At 39.0% G+C, this 20,452-nt stretch overlaps 1 protein-coding gene across 1 annotated transcript in view; it reads left to right on the top strand.

Annotated features, from left to right (window-relative positions):
- Positions 1-20,452, top strand: part of ATP13A4 (ATPase 13A4) — a 127,782-nt gene that overhangs the window by 40,725 nt on the left and 66,605 nt on the right. Inside the window, exons 3-6 of the mRNA XM_059388017.1 lie at positions 6,749-6,895; positions 11,209-11,279; positions 11,369-11,449; positions 20,366-20,435. Of these exons, the coding sequence (XP_059244000.1) occupies positions 6,749-6,895; positions 11,209-11,279; positions 11,369-11,449; positions 20,366-20,435 (369 nt within the window). The remainder of the gene's footprint in view (positions 1-6,748; positions 6,896-11,208; positions 11,280-11,368; positions 11,450-20,365; positions 20,436-20,452) is intronic.

Genomic DNA, 20,452 nt, shown 5'->3' on the forward strand with positions numbered 1-20,452 from the left:
GTTCTGGAAGCTAGAATTTCGAGATCAAGGTGTTGGCAGGATTAGTTCCTGGTGAGATCTTTCTTCTGGCTTGCAAAGGACCAAATACCCTCTCTCTGTGTTCCCACGTGTTAGAGGGAGAGTTTGATTATTTCTCTTCTCATAAGGGCATCAGTCCTATTGCATTAGGATCTCACCCTTATGGCCTCACTTAATCTTAATTACTTCCTGAAGTCTTTATCTCCAAATGCACTCACACTGGGGGATAGGCCTTCAACCTTGGAACCAATGCATAACAGGTAAGTTAACTTAGCACGCCCCCACCCACTTTGCCTCTCCTTACTCTTCCTGTGTTAAGTGGCGCTAACAGTAGTACTTGCCGTATTGTCATGAGAAATAAATGAGAGGGTGCGTGTGAGGTGCTTTGATGAAATCCAGGCCTGGCGTGTAGGCATGCCATGGGCCTGGGTTACTACACACTTTGTAAAACCAATTTTGACTTTTTATTTGTTACTTCTTTTTTTCTTTTCTTTTCTTTCTTTCTTTTTTTTTTTTTTTTAAGATTTTATTTATTTATTTGAGAGAGAGACAGTGAGAGAGAGCATGAGAGGCAAGAAGGTCAGAGGGAGAAGCAGACTCCCCATGAAGCTGGGAGCCCGATGGGGACTCGATCCTGGGACTCCGGGACTGTGACCTGAGCCAAAGGCAGTTGCCCAACCAAATGAGCCACCGAGGCGCCCCTATTTGTTACTTCTTACTATGCCCCGCATCTCCAGACATTTTGGACAGTTAGCAAACTCACTACCTATTCTTCCTTCAGAAAATGATCATGAATACAAGCAAAATACTTAATCTCCCCAAAAGTATATGCTGAATTGTTCAGAATTTCCTTTTTTTTTTTTTTTTTTGGTATACAAACATAGATATAGCTCTTGTTTTGTCATAGAACTTTCCTGCTTTGTCCTGTCTCCATACCACTACACCTCTCCCCTTTATCTGGCAACATGTCCCAAGAGTACTGAGACAATAATTAGTGAGAGATTTCTTCAATGCACAGAACTTTCTTTCTCTATTTTATAACTAAATCCTACGTTCTAGCCAATGTCAACTTTTTCCAGCTAAGCAACTTTGGGAATATTAGGCCAAGCTATTAAGAGTATCAATGGATATGACCAAGAAGGAGAAGGAAAGAAAAGAGTGATAATTAATGATAAAAAGAATAATATTTTGCCAAAATCATGGGTCTGTAAAGACTAAAGATAGTGTTCTAGAAAGAACCTGAAAAATGTAAGTTATTATTACTTTATTCATAATCCTCTAAGTACTTCATCTTAGCTAGAGTTTATGTTTTTAGCATTACGATGTATCCACGTCCAAATGAAAAATACTGCCATTCTGATACCTCTTTGGAACTTTGCAATGGGTTACTTTTCCTCATCTTTTTAAATTTATTCTTTTATTATTATTATTATTTCTTTTGGTAAAGATTTTATTTATTTATTTGAGAGAGAGCATAAGCAGGGGGAGGGGCAGAGGGAGAAGGAGAAGCAGGCTCCCCATTGAACAGGGAGCCCATAGGGCTCAATCCTGGGACTCTGGGATCATGACCTGAGCCAAAGGCAGACAGACGTTTAACCGACTAAGCCACCCAGGCACCCTCGGTCATTTTTCTTCTTAGGGCAATCTCAAAAGTACATTTTGCGTAGCAAACTCCTACACAAGGTCAGTCACAGCATTGGCATGAACTTAAAGTGACCATTACACTACTCTGAAATTCCAACAGATGTGTATTACAAAAAGTTGTAAGAAGAGAAGCAAGGCCACTCACTTTATGCAAATATAAAAGTTAGCCTGGCATTTCAAAGTTCAGAAATCCCAAGACCACAGGAAATTAAAAAATGCCCAGTGGCCACCCCCCACCCCAACTCCTCGCCACTACCCCCACACCTAGGTCAAACAAAGTGCCCCTGTGTACATTCAGTTCTTTGAAAAGCACTCTTGAATTATTTTAAATTCTACTCTTTAAATTCAGGGACTGAGCTGGTTAATTCTCTTGATAAAAAGAAGGTAAAGCCTGCTCAAGGAGCCTGGAGGTGTTAAAAGTCTAGACTTGCCAAGCAAACAGTTTGGCTTATTTGCATTACAAAGCAGTTATTTAAAGAGGTCGCTCCTCCGGTTCACTTAAGTCTCTTCAGGATCATTAACTGCTTGAGAGAGCTGAGAAACAGAGTGAAGTGGAATAGCCATTTCCAGGTAAAACTGCTTCTTTTTCAGAAAGGAAAAATAAATAGAAAGCTCTCAGAGACTCTCACATTTCCTCAAAGGGAAAACGAAGTCCTATTTACAGAAAGCTCTCAGGAACAAAATGCTATGGAAAATAAGGCACAGAGCCATAGGCCAACCAGTATTTGTTGCATTCAGCAACAGGCCAGACTGTGGACCAGGTGCATTATGTGTTATTGCATTTAATTCTTCAAACACCCGTGACATGTGGTATTCTCAGCCCCGCTTGCCGGATGCAGAAAATTAGGCTCAGAGAGTTGCACTGATGGTCAAGATGGTTCAGACCTGAAATCTGTTCAGGAAGGGGTTGTGCTTTTTTCATATTGGGCAACGCCAGACCAAAAACCGGGAGAAGCTGTTGGTGTTAACCAGAGCGAACACCTCACAACTGACACACTTTTCCCTCCAATTTTTTACCTGCTCTTTTTTTCTTAAAAAGTTGGGTAAATTTCTTAAAAAAAAAAGAATATATTTTTTTTAATTTTTAATTTTTATAAACATATAATATATTTTTATCCCCAGGGGTAAAAGTGAATAATTTTACAGAGTGTTTAACATGGCAATAAATGAGAAAAATCAATATTATTACCCACTCTAAGAAAAATGATCGTCTCTCTATTGGTATCTTTCCTAGACCTATAGAATTATAGTTTGCATTATATCAGTGATCTGGGTGGCTCAGTTGGTTAAGTGTTGGACATCTGACACGATTTTGGCTCAGGTCATGATTCCCCACCTCAGGGTGGAGAAATAGAGCATGAGGTGGGGCTCGCTTTGCTGCCCCTCCCACCCCCAACATGCACCCATGCACTCTCTCTTTCAAAAAAAAAAAAAAAAGATTTATACATTTGCATTATATAGAATTATGGGTTATAGGAGTTGGGGGGGCGGTTAAGAGTGATGGTAAGAAATAAACTTAAAGGCAACTATATCCAAACACCTTTGATTTAAATATGATACAGGTTATGTAATAAGATGGAGGCATATAGATCAATTTTTGGTTACATACTGACCTAGATGAAGTCATGGAGTTGGTGCATTAGATTATCATTGACCTGGAAGAACTTGGGAGTTCCAGTATTCCACTTCGCCATTCCCTTTTTAGGCATTATAATCAAGAGGTCTGTTTGCTGCCTCACGGGGCCAAGGGGTGACAGCTTGGTTTTAAGAATCAGATTCTCTGCTGCCAAAAGAGCAGAGATTGTGAAAAATTGGATGCTATTTGTTACATAATGCAGATTTCATGGTAATTTTCATACATGAGCAAAAAAACACGGACAACTTGTTGAAACAAAGAGGAAGGAGTCAAGATTTGGAGTAGGAAGACCTGGCTTCAGGTCTCGGTTCTGGCCTCGCTGCCCATACCAGACTGGTCTGGCCTGAGCCTTGCTGATGGAATACTTGGAACAGAAATGCTAAATAAATGTTAACTATTTCTTCTTATTGTTAGATGTTCAAACAAAACCCCCTTACAACAATATCCCCTTTGACATGATCAAAGGCAAAGTCATATAATGCTGAACTGTATCATTGTCAAGATATGTCCTATGGAGTTGTTGCCTATCCCACAACACCCAGAATGTGTCCACCAGTTCAGTGGCTCAGTCATTAGATATGTAACCATTTTCTGTCATTTTTAGGCTCTGTAGGTAACTTCATAGAAATCTAATTTGATTTAGTTATATACTTACTGGTTTTTAGAATTAAAAGAAGTTACCTACAGAGCCTAAAAACCTACTTTCCGCCTACCTTATGTCTGTCCCGTTCCTTTGCCTTCCCTTTCTTTCTCTTCCCTCCTCGTCCTCCCTTCTCTCCCTACACCTTTTGCTTTGCTTTCCCCTCTTCTGCCTCTACCCTACTTCTCTATCTCTCCCCGGTTTAGTCTCTGGCTGTCTCTCAGAAGCTGTGTTAGGCCTGGCTGAACACAGATACCCATCAGAAGCAGTCCCTACTCATAGTTCAAGAGGAGTGATAAGGTGACAGGTAAAGGTTCAAGTACCCTGATATTTTAGGGAAAAAGGAATTGAAGAGGTTCCCGTAATGTGAAATTTGAGCTGGACCCCATAGGATGGTTAGGGTCTAGCCTTATGAAGGCTTAAAGAGAGTAAAGAAGGACGTGTAATCCAGGCTGAGGAAGCTAAAGGAGCAAAGCCATGGAGGTGGGCTTCTCTTGAGGAAAATCAATGTAAGAGATTAGCTCCAACAACGAGTGTATCTTCTGCTCTTGTCCTTTTGCAGCAGCACCTGGTATACTCTTCTCCACAAATGTGGGTTTGGTGGAGACAATTCCCAGCTCTGATCTACATTCCTTAGGCATCAAATTATTTTTCAGGCTGGACTTCCCTTGCCTCCTTCCTAGCTCCTGAGGTATCCCAGTCATCCTAGTGGATTTTATGCATAAGATTTACCCATTCCATGAAAGACTATGGACTCTGAAAAACAATCTGAGGGTTTTGAAGGGGCGGGGGGTGGGAGGTCGAGGTACCAGGTGGTGGATATTATAGAGGGCATGGATTGCATGGAGCACTGGGTGTGGTGCAAAAATAATGAATACTGTTATGCTGCAAATAAATACATAAATAAATAAATAAATAAATAAATAAAAGATTTACCCATTCCATTTAATTCTTTTGGACTTTGACATCGTTTTTAGTTGTTTAAAACTGTTAATGTAAAAATGATGAACATCTTTTTGCACAAATGTGGGTTTTTTAAAATATTTATGGTTGTTGTTTAGGGGTACATTTCTAAAAATAAAATTACAAGGTTATAAATATGATTTTTAAAAATAAATCATATGTAACTGTCAAATTTGCTTTGTTAAAGAGATCTCACTAACCTGTGGGGATGCCTCTCTAACAATACCTTTATCATTTTGAAAATATTTCCTATTTTTGTACATAAACTATGGATCTTCATTGTTTTCACCGGATTTCTATTACTTATTAACCCAACCTTCGATATTCACATTTCACCTTTTTGTCTTTTCTGAATTGTTATTTCAGTTTTACTTTCAGTGTTTGTCTTCTAGTTTGCACCAACAAAGTATTCACCCTTCATTGTATATGTTACAAATACTTGCCTGTCATATTTTTCTTGTCATTTACATATAAGAGTAAAACTTTTTTAATGCTTACATTGTAAAATAAATCAGTCTTGTTTTTTATGGAAAAAAAAAGATTTGCTCATTCTAGATAATAACCACAGTTATTACTGTGTCTGTCTCTGAGGTACCATTGTAGTACTTGTTACTCAATCCAGCGCTACTCATTCTATTTTCATTCTGTGATGAAGTCAGCAGTGAACTTCAAAGGAAGAGGTTTCAGTTAAGATCATGAAGGAAGGTACCTTCTTGAATCCTACCTATGCTAACCTTTTGACAGTTACCTTTGGGCGCCTTCAATCCATGCATTCAGTCACGGACAAACATCCATTCATTCACTTTCACTGGGCAGGTCACAGTTCTCCACATGGACAGGGATATAAGGGACAATAAAACATGTTTTCTACCTTCCAGTGGTCTAGGTGAACTAAGAGAATACAAAGCAAACACTGATTAAGATGGAACTGGAGGGGGTTATGCTAAGTGAAATAAGTCAAGCAGAGAAAGACAATTATCCTATGGTTTCACTCATATGTGAAACATTAAGAATAGCACAGAGGGCCACAGGGGAAGTGAGGGAAAACTTAATGGGAAGAAATCAGTGCTGGAGACAAACCATCGGAGACTCTGGACTCTGGGAAGCAAACTGAGGATTTCAGAAAGGAGGGAGGTGGGGGGATAGGGTAATGATGTGTTGGGTATTCAGGAGGGCACGTGTTGTGATGAGCACTGGGTGTTGTACACAATTAATGAGTCCTTGAACACTACACCAAAAACTAATGATGTACTATACAGTGGTTAACTGAACGTAATAATAATAATTTAAAAAAATAAGAAAGTGATTAGGAGCACAAGAGAGGGCAGTTAGGATCTTCTGGAGTAAGGATAGTGGTAGTCCCCCACCCCCAAATGGTGTTACAGGGGCTGACCTGGAAGAGGTAGAATCGAAGTTAGGTCTGGAAGTCCTGGGATGCTTTGACTGATCTGGTTTCCCCATCCTCAGAAACCCACAGAAGCCCTTTAGAGTGCTTGCTTTTTGCCTTTTTTTTTCCCCCTTTGTGAAAATTCGCATCTGGCTGTGGCCTCACGGGTTGAAGGGTAAGAGGGAAAACTAGCTCTTTTCTGGGAATCTACCTCCCTACCCTTGAATTTTGTTATACAGGGCATTGCCTCATAGTCACATCCAGATTCTTCAATAAATGATAACAGGCTTTTTCCTTCAAGGCTTTCTATCTACTAGTGTTCAAGGGCATGTAATTTTGTGTAGAATGTTTATTAACTCCAAAAACTTGCAGGATTATAATAAAATGATGTTTCCTATGTTGAATTTTAGCCTTATGACTTCCCTCATCTTCATGGGGGTTTTGGTGTCTATTTCCTCAGGATGAATTCCAAACTTACTCACGGAAAAAGGTAATGTGGATCCACCTGTCATCATTAAACAGCGAGTTAGGTGTCACTCCTGACCACCCTGTCATTACAGATGAGGAGTACATCATAAACAGAGCCATCAGAAAGCCAGACCTAAAGGTAAGTAAACTATGGTAACTGCTGATGCTAGAGACATGTAATCGTTCTTCCCCAAAATATAAGTTTAGATTCTCCACTGTGCCAATCCTCTACAGTATGCATAGAACGTTATAAAGAACATGCACTTTGGAGGTAGACAGAGCTGAGTTCAAATCTCAGCTTCATCTTTTTAAACAGTACAGCCTTGGATCTGTTACTAAGTTCTGTTGAACCTGTTTTCTCATGTATGGAATGCTGATGACAATGCCTACCTCTACTGTTCATTGATGACATTCAATAAGTTAAGGAATACAAAGAATAATACGGTGCCAGGTGCACAGTAGATGCTCAGTACACATTAGCTCTTAGTACCATCAGAGCTTGTGTGATAATGTATGAAACAGGGTTTCTCTTACTTAAAGGTAATTGCCCAGAAACATCCTAGGGTCTTTTCTTATGTCTTCAAAATGACCTTATTTTGAGTTCTGTCTTTCAAAAATGTATTTGGTTACTCCCTGTTCTCCATATTAAATTAATACTACTTGGATTATGACTAGCTAACATTCATAATAAAGGCATAGTTTATAAGACAACTATTTTCTCTTAAATTTATGTATGTGTAGACAGCTGTTTAGTTTTATGAGCTCAAGGTCAATTTTTAAAAATAATAAAAGTCAATTGCTGAGCAGTTTCTCTATTGTCAATTGTTATCATCCAGTTGTCTTAATTTCCTAAAAAAACAAAAACAAAAGAGGTCAAACACCTTCAACTAACACCTTCAACTAACAGGTGGTCATTCACCTGGGTAAGTAGGCATCCCAAATCAATTTTATGTACCTGAGATTGTTACTGACCTCCACCTTTTCTAATTGCATCAAACAAATAAGTGGACAACAAGATGAAGAAATGCTTAAATAATCAAAATGTAAAGATGGGACAGAGGTTTTGAAATGGAAAGCCCTGGCCCCAGGCTTGATATCTTCATTTACCACATATGGATTAGAGAGTTTGGGTAATGACTGCCTCTCTGAGCCTTGAGCTTCTTGCTTATAAAATGAGAGCAATAACTCCTGTGCTGTTTCTCAGGCCGTTGTAAACTTAAGATGAGATATTAAGGTGATTTGTGAACCGTCCTAAGCTACATTCATAAAGGACAGAAACTTTCCCTGAAATTGAGGGAGGTTCCACAGGCTCAGCCATGACAATACTGAATGGGATAGTGAGAAGAGCAACAGTACGGACAGGACAACCATTCAGGCCCTGCAGGGAGAGTTTGGAGACCTGCGGCAAAAGAGCTCTGTCAGGCGTACAAGTGCAGGCGAAGAGGAGACTCTAAGGATTATTGTGGGAATCACAGGCAAAAGGAAAACCCAGTGCTTAACCTGTTAAACAGGATGCTCTCACAACGTGTTCCAACAAGAAATGAGGAGCAGGAAGCCTGGGGAGAGACAAGGTTCCTGATTCTGAGAAGAAAGATGACAATCACCCCACTGCATACCCCTGATGTCCTAATTACTATTTCCTGGTCTGAAGTTCCAGGAAATGGGCAAAGAAACTTCACCCCATGCAAATATTGTACTTCACATCCTCTTACTTGCGTCCAGAGCCTCTGAATGGGATAAGGGAAGCAGAGAGACTCCAGGCAGAAATGATTCCTGCTAGGGGAATGTTAAAGATATTTGAAAGGTCTTTGATGGGATCATTCTTCTCACTCTGTGATGAATGGACTCAAGAAATTATCAGGAGATAATGGAGCTTTCTATTTTTTGGCCTGAGGTAAAATTTACCAGTAACCTCTTTATTCTCCGTTATTGCTGCCTTCACCTGTTGATGTTCTGTGTCCATTATATTTTATTAGCTTCTCAATCTCAGTGTGGATTTAGGCTCCCTAATGGAGCAGGGCCCTCACATTCTCCCATAGCTTGCCCTTTAAACATGTTCTAACTCAGAATTTTGAACCTAGGGAATTAATAAAGGAGGCAACCCTCACTTTCTTCAGCTTGAATCTTGGCAGTGATGGGATTTTTCAGATCTTCTTCTGAGACTTGTTTGAACATTATATCCTTTGAGAGACTGGACTTTGGAGCCAGATGGGTTTGGGTTCAAATTTGACCCTGGCCTCTGAATAGGTGTGTTCTTGGGCAAATGATTTAATCAAAATGAACTTCAGGGATGAAGGATGGAGTAAAGGTGAAAGTAATGCCTGTTGTGCCAGAGGATGATGAACAAGACTAAAGAGAATGTGTGAAAGGCCCCCAAGTCCTCAACAGACAGTAGCTGTGAGTACAGTCCAGCTCTGTTTACAGAATTACAGGGACTGAACAGGAATGGCAAGTGTGAGGCAGGAAGTGTGAAGTCTCAACATGGGCCATGACTGCCTTCATGTACTTTTTCCTTACTCCATCTTGAAGCTTGTGAAGGAAGAATCACTCCCAGTGGCAGTGCACTCTAACTTTATAGATTAAAAATCAATTGGAAAGTAGGATTTAGTTTTTAAAGTTATTTTGCAATGAGTCTTGCTGAAATAAGTCCATTCTGTAAAATAAAACATACAGCATTTAACATTCTTACTGGGTAACTATGAATGTGTGTGTGTGTGTGCACATCCATGTGCACACACATATATTTATTGAACAGTGTTGAGATTCATTTAGTGTAACCCAGGTGTTGAAGTTTAGGGATTTAACCTCTATTTCTAGTTGTCATGTTGTTGTACAAAGCATTCATTCACTTATTTACAAAAAAAAATTTGTTGGACCCTTATTATATTTCAGCTATATGCTCTACCAGTTCTAGAATTTATCTAACCTTTATATGGACTATCCTATTTATGGGTCTAGAACATACTCAGAAGAGCTACCATGGATAATAGGCTCAATTGCCTCAATTTATTCATGGGGAAACTTAGGCGTAGAAAAATTTACTTGAATTTCTCAAGGACATAATTATCAGAGAAGCTGTAAAAGGAAGAACACCATTTCTCAACTTTGCACATTAGAACTATCCGAAGAAAATTTAAGAGTATTTATGGACAGGTTGCAACCCAGACAAATGAAATAGGAATTACCTGGGGGTGGAACCCAACATTAGTATTTTTAAAAGCTTGCTAGTTAATTCCAGTGGGCAAAATGAAGTTATAAGCATGGCTCCATAACCGTATGACAGTCTTGCTTTGTGTTCAGTTGCATCAGTTACATCACTAGGTGACAGAGATTCAGATGTGCATATAAAGTTGCTTAAAGAAATTCAGAAACAAGAATGCCTAATTGCCATCAGCATGAACCTTACTTTCCCTTCTTACTGCCCACTCCCTTAGACCCTCACTTCCTGGAGCACATTTTCTTGCAATAGCTTGCTCACTGTCTTCTAGAACCTGCTCCCTGTCTGATCTTTGTCATTGTCTCCTCTGTAGTTCTCTCTGCAAGTCCATTGTCTACAAGAAAATGCCCTAGATACCTCATCCTAGCATTTAAGGCTGTACGCTCTTTATTAATTTATCTTTATCTTTCTAGACTCATTTTCCAGTCTGGAGTCAAATGGGGCCACTCATTTGTCCCTCCCCATGACTAACTTGTGCATAATCTCTTTGAAATGCCCCTTTTCCTTCTCATTTGAGCAAAAGTCTTCCAACTCTTCAGGGCTGCAGCTCAGATGTCATCTCCTTCATGATGCCTTCAGACATCTGTCCTCTCTATATTTCTACATTTCAGTACTACAAATTTTACTTTATTGTATTTTTACTTGTTTGACATGTATATGTTTGACTGTATGGTATAGTTTTCTCTCTCTGTTTTTTTTGAGATTGATTTTTATTTATTTGAGGGAGAGAAAGAGAGAGAAAGAGGGAATGCATGAGCAGAAGAAGGAGGGTTACAGGGAGAGGAAAAGAGAATCTCAAGTAAACGCCAACCTCAGAGCAGAGCTTTACCTGGGACTCTACCACCTCACAATCCTGAGGTCGGGGCCCTGAGATCACGCCCTGAGCCCAAACCAAGAATCGGCCACTTAACCGACTGCACCACCCAGGTGTCCCTAGTTTTCTCATTTGTAACATTTTTTCACTTGTTGGATTATCAAATAGTGGAATGCAGAGACTAAGTTTTAGTCACATGCTTATCCATATAGTAGGCCCATGATACACACTGACTGAATAACCTCTAATAGAGAAGGCCACTTGTGTTATTAGGGAAGGTTGGGGTAAGTTAGGAAAGGATCATTTTAAGTATATTAGGGCTCTATCCTTGCTTCTTCCCCAGATGCTTCTTTAGCTACTGAACTGCTATGTATTTACAAATCCTTAAACTAGAGACTTTCTTAGTACTTTTCTTTTGCAGGTGAGATGCATAAAAGTGCAGAAAATAAGATATGTTTGGAACAACTTAGAAGGACAGTTCCAGAAAATTGGGTAAGTTGTTTTGGCAGTTTCATTCAAAAGAGAAATTTATCTCAAAAATATTATTTCTAAATATGTCTTTCTCATTATTGTTATTTCAGTTGTTTGGAAGACTGGCTCAGTTCTGCCAAGATACATCTAAAATTTGGATCAGGTCTAACAAAAGAAGAACAAGAGATTAGGTACCATGCCTCCTGTTACCTACATCAGCTCCAAAAGACAGTTACCATTAGCAACTAGAGAGCCCAACACATCGTTATCTTAGCTGGTCAATATCAGAAAACCTTGTAATGCTCTATTCAGTATGGTTAAATTAAATGCATGCACATATATTTTTTCACTTCATTAGAGCAACCTTGTCAGGGAGGTAGAACAAATGTCCTTATCCTCCCAGTGTAACACATGAGAAATCTGAGACTCACAGAGGTATGATGGCCCTAACAAGGTCACACAGATGGAAGGTGGAAGAAGAAGAGGAAGGGCACAGTGTGGAATGTTTAGAATCTCTCAAAATCTCACTGTGTGGTTTTGAGCCAGTAACCTCTCATCTCTGGGATTTGGTTGCCTAATTATTAATAAGGCAAGGAGGATCCTATAAAGTTCTTGCTGGTCCTAAGTTTCTATGATTCTCACATTTTCCTCCACCCTGTTTCTTAGTAATTGGAGGACCTAGAGCCTTACCATCAGCATTACTTAGAAACTTGTTAGAAATTCAGAATCTGGGGGCACCTGGGTGATGCTGGATAAGCATCTTCCTTCAGTTCAGGTCATGATCTCAGGGTCCTGGGATCAATTCCTGCATCGGGCTCCCTGCTCACTGGGAAGCCTGATTCTCCCACTCCTCTCTGCTGCTCCCCTTGCTTGTGATCTCTCTCTCTCTTTGTCAAATAAATAAATAAAATCTTAAAAAAAAAAAAAAAAAGAAATGCAGAATCTTAGACCATGCATCATCCTTATTGAATCAGAGTCTTCACATTAACAAGATCATGAAGTCATCTGTATGAACATTAAAGTTCAGGAGGCACTGCTCTAATGTATTTGCCCAATCTATTTGAACTGAAAGTCTATACAGAAGGCAAGGAGAGAGTGGTTGGTGTTCCCAACAGCAAAATAGCTCTTAATCGGTCATTGCTCTGCATAATCATAGATACATAGCTCTAGGTTTTCTTTTCTTTTTTTTAATTTAATTTTATTTTATTTATTTATTTATCAGAGAGAGAGAGAGAGGGAGAGAGCAAGCACAGACAGACAGAATGGCAGGCAGAGGCAGAGGGAGAAGCAGGCTCCCTGCCGAGCAAGAGGCCCAATGTGGGACTTGATCCCAGGACGCTGGGATCATGACCTGAGCCGAAGGCAGCCGCTTAACCAACTGAGCCACCCAGGCGTCCCAGCTTTAGGTTTTCAATTAAAGAGCTATATAACTGTGTGCGAGAGCTATTGAGATCCCAACAATTTTTCTTTCTTTTTTAAATTTATTTTTTTATTTTTTATTAACATACAATGTATTATTTCCCCCACAGGTATAGGTCTGTGAATCATCAGGCTTACATATTTCACAGCACTCACCATAGCACATACCCTCCCCAATGTCCATAACCAAGCTACCCTATCCCTCTGCCACCCAACCAATCCCCCAGTAAACCTCAGTTTTTTCCTGAGATTTAGAGTCTCTTATGGTTTGTCTCCCTCCTGATCCCATCTTGCTTCATTTTTTCCCTCCCTATCCCCCATGACTCCCTGCCCTGCCTCTCAAATTCCTCATGTGAGAGAGATTATATGATAATTGGCTTTCTCTGATTGACTTATTTCGCTTAACATAATACCCTCTAGTTTCATCCACATCATTGCAAATTCAAGATTTCATTTTTTTGATGGGCTGCATAATGGTCCATTGTGTATATATACACCACATTGTCTTTATCCCTTCATCTGCTGATGGACATCTATGTTTTTTCCATAGTTTGGCTATTGTGGAAATCACTGCTAGAAGTCTCTGTGTGCACTTGCCCCTTTGGATCCCTACATTTGTTATCTTTAGGGTAAATACTCAGTAGTGTGATTGCTGGATTGTAGGGTAGCTCTATTTTCAATGTTTTGAGGAACCTCCATGCTGTTTTCCAGAGTGACTGCACCAGCTTGCATTCCCACCAACAGTGTAGGAGGGTTCCCCTTTCTCTGTATCTTCGCCAACATCTGTCATTTCCTGACTTGTTAATTTTAGCTGTTCTGACTGGTGTGAGGTGGTGCCTCACTGTGGTTTTGATTTGTATTTCCCTGATGCCGAGGGATGTTGAGCACTTTTTCATGTGTCTGTTGGCCATTTGGATGTCTTCTTTGCAGAAATGTCTGTTCATGTCTTTTGCCCATTTCTTGATTGGATTCTTTGTTCTTTGGGTGTTGAGTTTGATAAGTTTATTATAGATTTTGGATACTAGCCTGTTATCTGATATGTCATTTGCAAATATCTTCTTCCATTCTGTCATTTGTCTTTTGATTTTGTTGACTGTTTCCTTTGCTGTGCAAAAACTTTTGATCTTGATGAAGTCCCAATAGTTCATTTTTGCCCCTGCTTCCCTTGCCTTTGGCGATGTTTCTAGGAAGAAGTTGCTACAGCTGAGGTCGAAGAGGTTGTTGCCTGTGTTCTTCTCAAGGAATTTGATGGATTCCTTTTTCACATTGATATCTTTATCCATTTTGAGTCTATTTTTGTGTGTGGTGTCCACACACAAAATGGTTCAGTTTCATTCTTTTGCATGTGGCTGTCCAATTTTCCCAACACCATTTGTTGAAGGGACTGTCCTTTTTCCATTGGACATTCTTTCCTGCTTTGTCAAAAACTAGTTGACCATAGAGTTGAGGGTCCATTTCTGCGCTCTCTATTCTCTTCCACTGATCTATGTGCCTGTTTTTGTGCCAGTACCATACTGTCTTGATGACTACAGCTTTGTAATAGAGCTTTAAGTCTGGAATTGTGATGCCACCAAATTTGGTTTCCTTTTTCAACATTCCTTTGGCTATTCAGGGTCTTTTCTGGTTCCATATAAATTTTAAGATTAGTTGTTCCATTTCTTTGAAAAAAAAAAAAAAAGGTTGGTATTTTGATAGGGATTGAAATAAATGTGTAGTTTGTTTTAGGTAGCATAGACAGTTTCAAAATATTTGTTTTTGCAGTCCATGAGCATGGAATGCTTTTCTATTTCTTTGTGTCTTCCTCAATTTCTTTCATGTTTACTTTATAGTTTTCTGAGTACAGATTCTTTGCTTCTTTGGTTAGGTTTATTCTTAGGTATCTTATGGTTTTGGGTACAATTATAAATGGGATCGACCCCTTAATTTCTCTTTCTTTTGTCTTGCTATTAGTGTATAGAAATGCAACTGATTTCTGTGCATTGATTTTATATCCTGATACTTTACTGAATTCCTGTATGAGTTCTAGCAGTTTTGGAGTGGAGTCTTTTGGGTCTTTCACATAAAGTAACATTTCATTTGCAAAGAGTGAGAGTTTGACTTCTATGCCAATTCAGATGCCTTTTATTTCTTTTTGTTGTCTGATTGCTGAGGCTAGGACTTCTAGTACTATGTTGAATAGCAGTGGTGATATTGGACATCCATGCATGTTCCTGACCTTAGGAGAAAGCTCTCAGTTTTTCCCCATTCACAATGATATTTGTAGTGGGTTTTTCATAAATGGCTTTGATGATATTGAGGTATGTACACTCTATCTATACACTGTGAAGAGTTCTGATCAAGAAAAATGCTATATTTTGTCAAATACTTTTTCAGCATCTATTGAGAGTATCATATGGTTCTTGTTCTTTCTTTTATTAATGTATTGTATCACATTGACTGATTTGTAGATGTTGAACAAAACTTGCAGCCCAGGAATAAATCCCACTTGGTTGTTGTAAATAATCCTTTTAAGGTACAGTTGGATCCTATTGGCTAGTATTTTGGTGAGAATTTTTGCATCTATATTCATTAGGAATATTCTCCTTTTTGATGGGGTCTTTTTCTGGTTTGGGGATTAAGGTCATAAAAGGAGATTAGGGGTACCTGGGTGGCTCAGTGGGTTAAGCCTCTGCCTTCAGCTCAGGTTATAATCTCAGGGTCCTGGGATCGAGCCCCACATTGGGCTCTCTGCTCAGTGGGGAGCCTGCTTCCCCCACCTCTCTCTCTGCCTGTCTTTTTGCCTACTTGTGATCTCTTTCTGTCAAATAAATAAATAAATTCTTTAAAAAAAAATAAAAGGAGTTTAAAAGTTTTCCTTCCATTTCTATTTTTTGGAACAGTTTCAGGAGAACAGGTATTAATTCTTCCTTAAATGTTTGGTAGAATTCCCCTTGAAGCCTTCTGGCCCTGGGCTCTTGTTCGTTGGGAGATTTTTAATGACTGCTTCAATCTCCTTACTGGTTATGGGTTTGTTCAGGTTTTCTACTTCTTCCTGGCTCAGTTTTGTTAGTTTTTATGTCTCTAGGAATGCATCCATTTCTTCCAGATTGCTAAATTTGCTGGTGTATAGTTGCTTATAATATGTTCTTATAATTGTTTGTATTTCTTTGGTATCGGTTGTGATCTCTCCTCTTTCATTTATGGTTTTATTAATTTGGGTCCTTTCTCTTTTCTTTTTGATAAGTGTGGCCAGGGGTTTATCACTCTTATTAATTCTTTCAAAGAACCAGCTCCTAGTTTTGTTGATTTTTTCTACTGTTTTTTTTTGGTTTCTATTTCATTGGTTTCTCCTCTGATCTTTATTACTTCTATTCTTCTGCTGGGTTTAGGCTTTCTTTGGTGTTCTTTCTCCAGCACCTTTAGATGTAGGGTTAGGTTGTGTACTTGAGACCTTTCTTGTTTCTTGAGAAAGGCTTGTATCGCCATATACTTTCCTTTCAGGATTGCCTTTGCTGTGTCCCAACGATTTTGAATAGTTGTGCTTTCGTTTTCATTTGTTCCCATGAATTTTTAAAATTCTCCTTTAATTTCCTGGCTGGCCCATTTATTCTTTAGTAGGATGTTCTTTAGCCTCCATGTATTTGAGTTTTTTCCAACTTTCCTCTTGTGACTGAATTCTAGTTTCAAAGCATTGTGGTCTGACATTATGCAGGAAATGATCCCAATCTTTTGGTAATGGTTGAGACCTGATTTGTGACCCAGGATGTGGTCTATTCTGGAGAAGTTCCATGTGTACTAGAGAAGAATGTGTATTCTGTTGTTTTGGGATGGAATGTTCTAAATATATCTGTAATGTTCATCTTGTCCAGTGTGTCATTTAAAGCTTTTATTTCCTTGTTGATCTTTTGCTTAGATCATCTGTCCATTTCAGTGATGGGGGGTGTTAAAGTTCCCTACTATTATTGTATTATTGTCGCTGTGTTTCTTTGATTTTGTTATTAATTGGTTTATATAGTTGGCTGCTCCCATGTTAGGGGCATAGGTATTTAAAATTATTAGATCTTGTTGGACAGACCTTTTAAGTATGATATAGTGTCCTTCCTCATCTCTTATTATAGTCTTTGGCTTAAAACATAATTTATCTGATATAAGAATTGCCACCCCAGCTTTCTTTTGATGTCCATTAGCATGGTAAATTGTTTTCCACCCCCCTCACTTTAAATCTGGAGGTGTCTTTGGGACTAAAACGAGTTTCTTGTAGATTGAATATTGATGGGTCTTGTTTTTTTAATCCATTCTGATACCCTGTGTCTTTTGATTGTGGCATTTAGCTCATTTACATTTAGGGTAACTATTAAAAGATATGAATTTAGTGCCATTGTATTGCCTGTATGGTGACTGTTACTGTATATTGTCTCTGTTCCTTTCTGGCCTGTTACTTTTAGGCTCTCTTTTTGCTTAGAGGATGCCTTTCAATATTTCCTGTAGGGCTGGTTTGGTGTTTGCAAATTCTTTTAATTTTTGTTTTTCCTGAAAGCTTTTTATCTCTCCTTCTATTTTCAACAATAGCCTAGCTGGATATAGTATTCTTGGCTGCATATTTTTCTCATTTAGTGCTCTGAATATATCATGCCAGTCCTTTCTGGCCTGCCAGATCTCTGTGGATAGGTCTGCTACCAATCTAATAATTCCACTATTGTATGTTATAGACCTCTTGTCCTGAGCTGCTTTCAGGATTTTCTCTTTGTCACTGAGACTTGTAAGTTTCACTTTAAATGATGGGGTGTGGACATATTTTTATGGATTTTGAGGGGGCATTCTCTGTGCCTCCTGGATCCTGATGCTTGTTCCCTTTGCCAAATTAGTGAAATTCTCTGCTATAATTTGCTCTAATATACTTTCTGCCCCTCTCTTTCTTCTTCTTCTTCTGGAATCCCAATTATTCTAATATTGTTTTGTCTAATGATATCACTTATCTCTTGAATTCCCCTCCTATGCTCCAGTGGTTGTTTGTCTCTCTTTTGCTCAGCTTCTTTATTCTCTATTATTTGGTCTTCTATATCACTAATTCTCTCTTCTACCTCATTTATCCTAGCAGTAAGAGCCTCCATTTTTTATAGTGCCTCACTAATAGCGTTTTTTCAAAATTTCAACTTGGTTAGGTTTTAGTTCTTTTGTTTCTCCAGAAAAGGATTTTATTTCTCCAGAAAGGGATTCTCTAATATCTTCCATGCTTCTTTCATGCCCTGCTAGCACTTTGATAATCATCATTCTTAACTCTAGTTCTGACACATTACTAATGTTTTTATTGATTAGGTCCCTAGCCATTGGTACTTCCTCTTGTTCATTTTTTTTTTTTTGTGAGTTTTCCCATCTTGTCATTTTATCCAGATAAGAACAGATAAATGAGAAAACAAAATGCTAAAAAGGTAGCAATGACTCCAGAAAAATATACACTAACCAAATCAGAAGTGACCTAAAACTGTGGGGAGAAGAAAGGGGGAATAAAAGAAAAAAAAATATGTATATATATTGGACTGGTGAATATAATAGAGCCACACACTTGATTTTGGGTGTATTTTGGTCTCTTAGAAGAAACTCCTTCCCAAAATTTTAAAGAAAAAAAAAAAAACTTATCTATATACAAAAATAAGGGAAACACAATGAAGGGATGGAATATGACTGTAAAGATGAAAATTAAAAAAGGATTCTAAAAAAGTAACTGATAAGAAGTTGGTTAAAAAAAAAAAGAAAAAGGAGGAAAGAATGTGATCAGGATGGATACTAGAACAAAGCCATGTGCTAGATTTAGGGTATATATTGGTCTATTAGAAGAAACTCTATCCCAAAATTAAAAAAAAAAAAAAAAACTTATATGTTACAAAAAATAAGTTTAAATACAATGAAAGGATAAAATATGACCATAACAATGAAAATTTAAAAAGATTTTTAAAAGGCATTGATATGATAAAATAGTTATAAGAAAGAGAAAAATTCAAAAAATAGAAAAAGGATTTTTTTTTTTTTTAAATTTAACTTTGAAAGACTAAAGATTCATGGGGAAAAAAAAGCCATGAATTCAATGTGTTGCTTTTCCCTAGCTCTGGCATTCTGCAGTTCTCATTGATCAGTGAACTTGGTCTTGGCTGGATATTCTTGATCTTCTGGGGGAGGAGCCTGTTGTAGTGATTCTCAAATGTCTTTGCCTGAGGCAGAATTGCACTGCCCTTGCCAGGGGCCAGGCTAAGCAATCTGTTCTTTCAGTTCACTCTTGGTAGCTTTTTTTTTTTTTTTTAATATTTTATTTATTTGACAGAGCTAGAGATCACAAGTAGGTAGAGGCATGAAGAGACAGAGAGGGAAGCAGGCTCCCTACTGAGCAGAGAGCCTGATGCTCAATCCCAGGACCCTTGGGATCATGACCTCAGCTGAAGGTAGAGGCTTAATCCAGTGAGTCTCTCTGGTGCCCCTCTTGGTAGCTTTTGTTCCTGAATGCTTTCCATAGAGCTTTGAAGGATGGGAGTGAAAATGTTAGCCTCCCACTCCTCAGTGCACCCTCAGAGAAAAGCAGTCAATCACTCCCTCTCCCTGGTCCCCGGCTGGGCTTTGTACTCACCTGGCCTGTGACTGAGCATTTCTGTCTATGGTGCACAACCCGGTTTGGAGTCTCCAAACCCAGCAGATTCCTGCAGTGTGCTCCTGCACTGCTCCTTTCAGAGCTGGAAGGAAGGGATCTCTCCAGATCTGCCACTTGTGGGGTAGCTGCTTGAAGAGCAGTGGTCCGACTGTGCATTGGATCACAGTTTAAGGTAACCTCGAGCTGAGAGACCACTCCTTGTCTCCATCTCTCCAGCTGGCTTCCCTGCTCTGATACCTGGAGGTTCTGCCACACTCAGACATCCCTAGTCTCTCTGTGACCCTGAGGGTTCTGAGACCACATTGTCCCCAGAGGGCTCCACCCCCTGCTTAGCTTCTGGAGAGATGTCCTTCAGGGGAGCATACTTCTAAAAGTTCTGATTTTGTGCACTGCTGCTCTCTCACTTCCCAGGAGCAGGCCCCTCCCCCTGTATGTTGCTTTGGATTCACTTCTCCACATGTCCTACCTTCCAGAAAGTGCTCAATTTTCTGTTGCTAGAATTCCTGCTCTTTTTCTCTTCAATCTCCTGTTGAGTTTGTAGGTGTTCAGAATGGTTTGATAACTATTTAGCTGAACTCCTGGGACCTGACGATACTTAGGTCTCCTACTCCTCTGCTATCTTGCCGGCAGCCTAATGTCCCCAACATCTTTTCTTAAAACAAATTCTGCAGCTTCCCACAGCTGAACAAGTGTAGGAAGGTAAAACGATTTTCTTGTAATTATCCCTCCATCCCACATCCACAGAGGCAAAGTTGGGGACAGAGTTGAGAGAGTGCCAATCTCAAAACTACCTTAATGAGGCAATGGCTAAATTAAATACCCAAATTGCCATCAGGGAAATATTTAGACCTGAGGAAGAGTCAATTCAACAGATGCAAAAAGATCAAGTTTATTGTTTTTGGCCTTGGGAACTCTCCCCTTCCTCACTTATTTTGAAAAGGACGGGGACATTATGTAACAAGGGGGACTTTTGTTGATTGTGAGAGAGTGAAAAGAACTTTTCGTGAACAAGTAAAAAGTGGGTTTCATTTTTATTATTAATAACTAACTGATCTATGATTTCTCTCTGTAGGAGGTTAATATGTGGGCCTAATACTATTGATGTTGAAATCACACCAATTTGGAAACTACTCATCAAGGAGGTAATCAGTACTTTCTC

This window comes from Mustela nigripes, chromosome 2 (assembly GCF_022355385.1).
Source record: "Mustela nigripes isolate SB6536 chromosome 2, MUSNIG.SB6536, whole genome shotgun sequence".
Taxonomy (NCBI): domain Eukaryota; kingdom Metazoa; phylum Chordata; class Mammalia; order Carnivora; family Mustelidae; genus Mustela; species Mustela nigripes.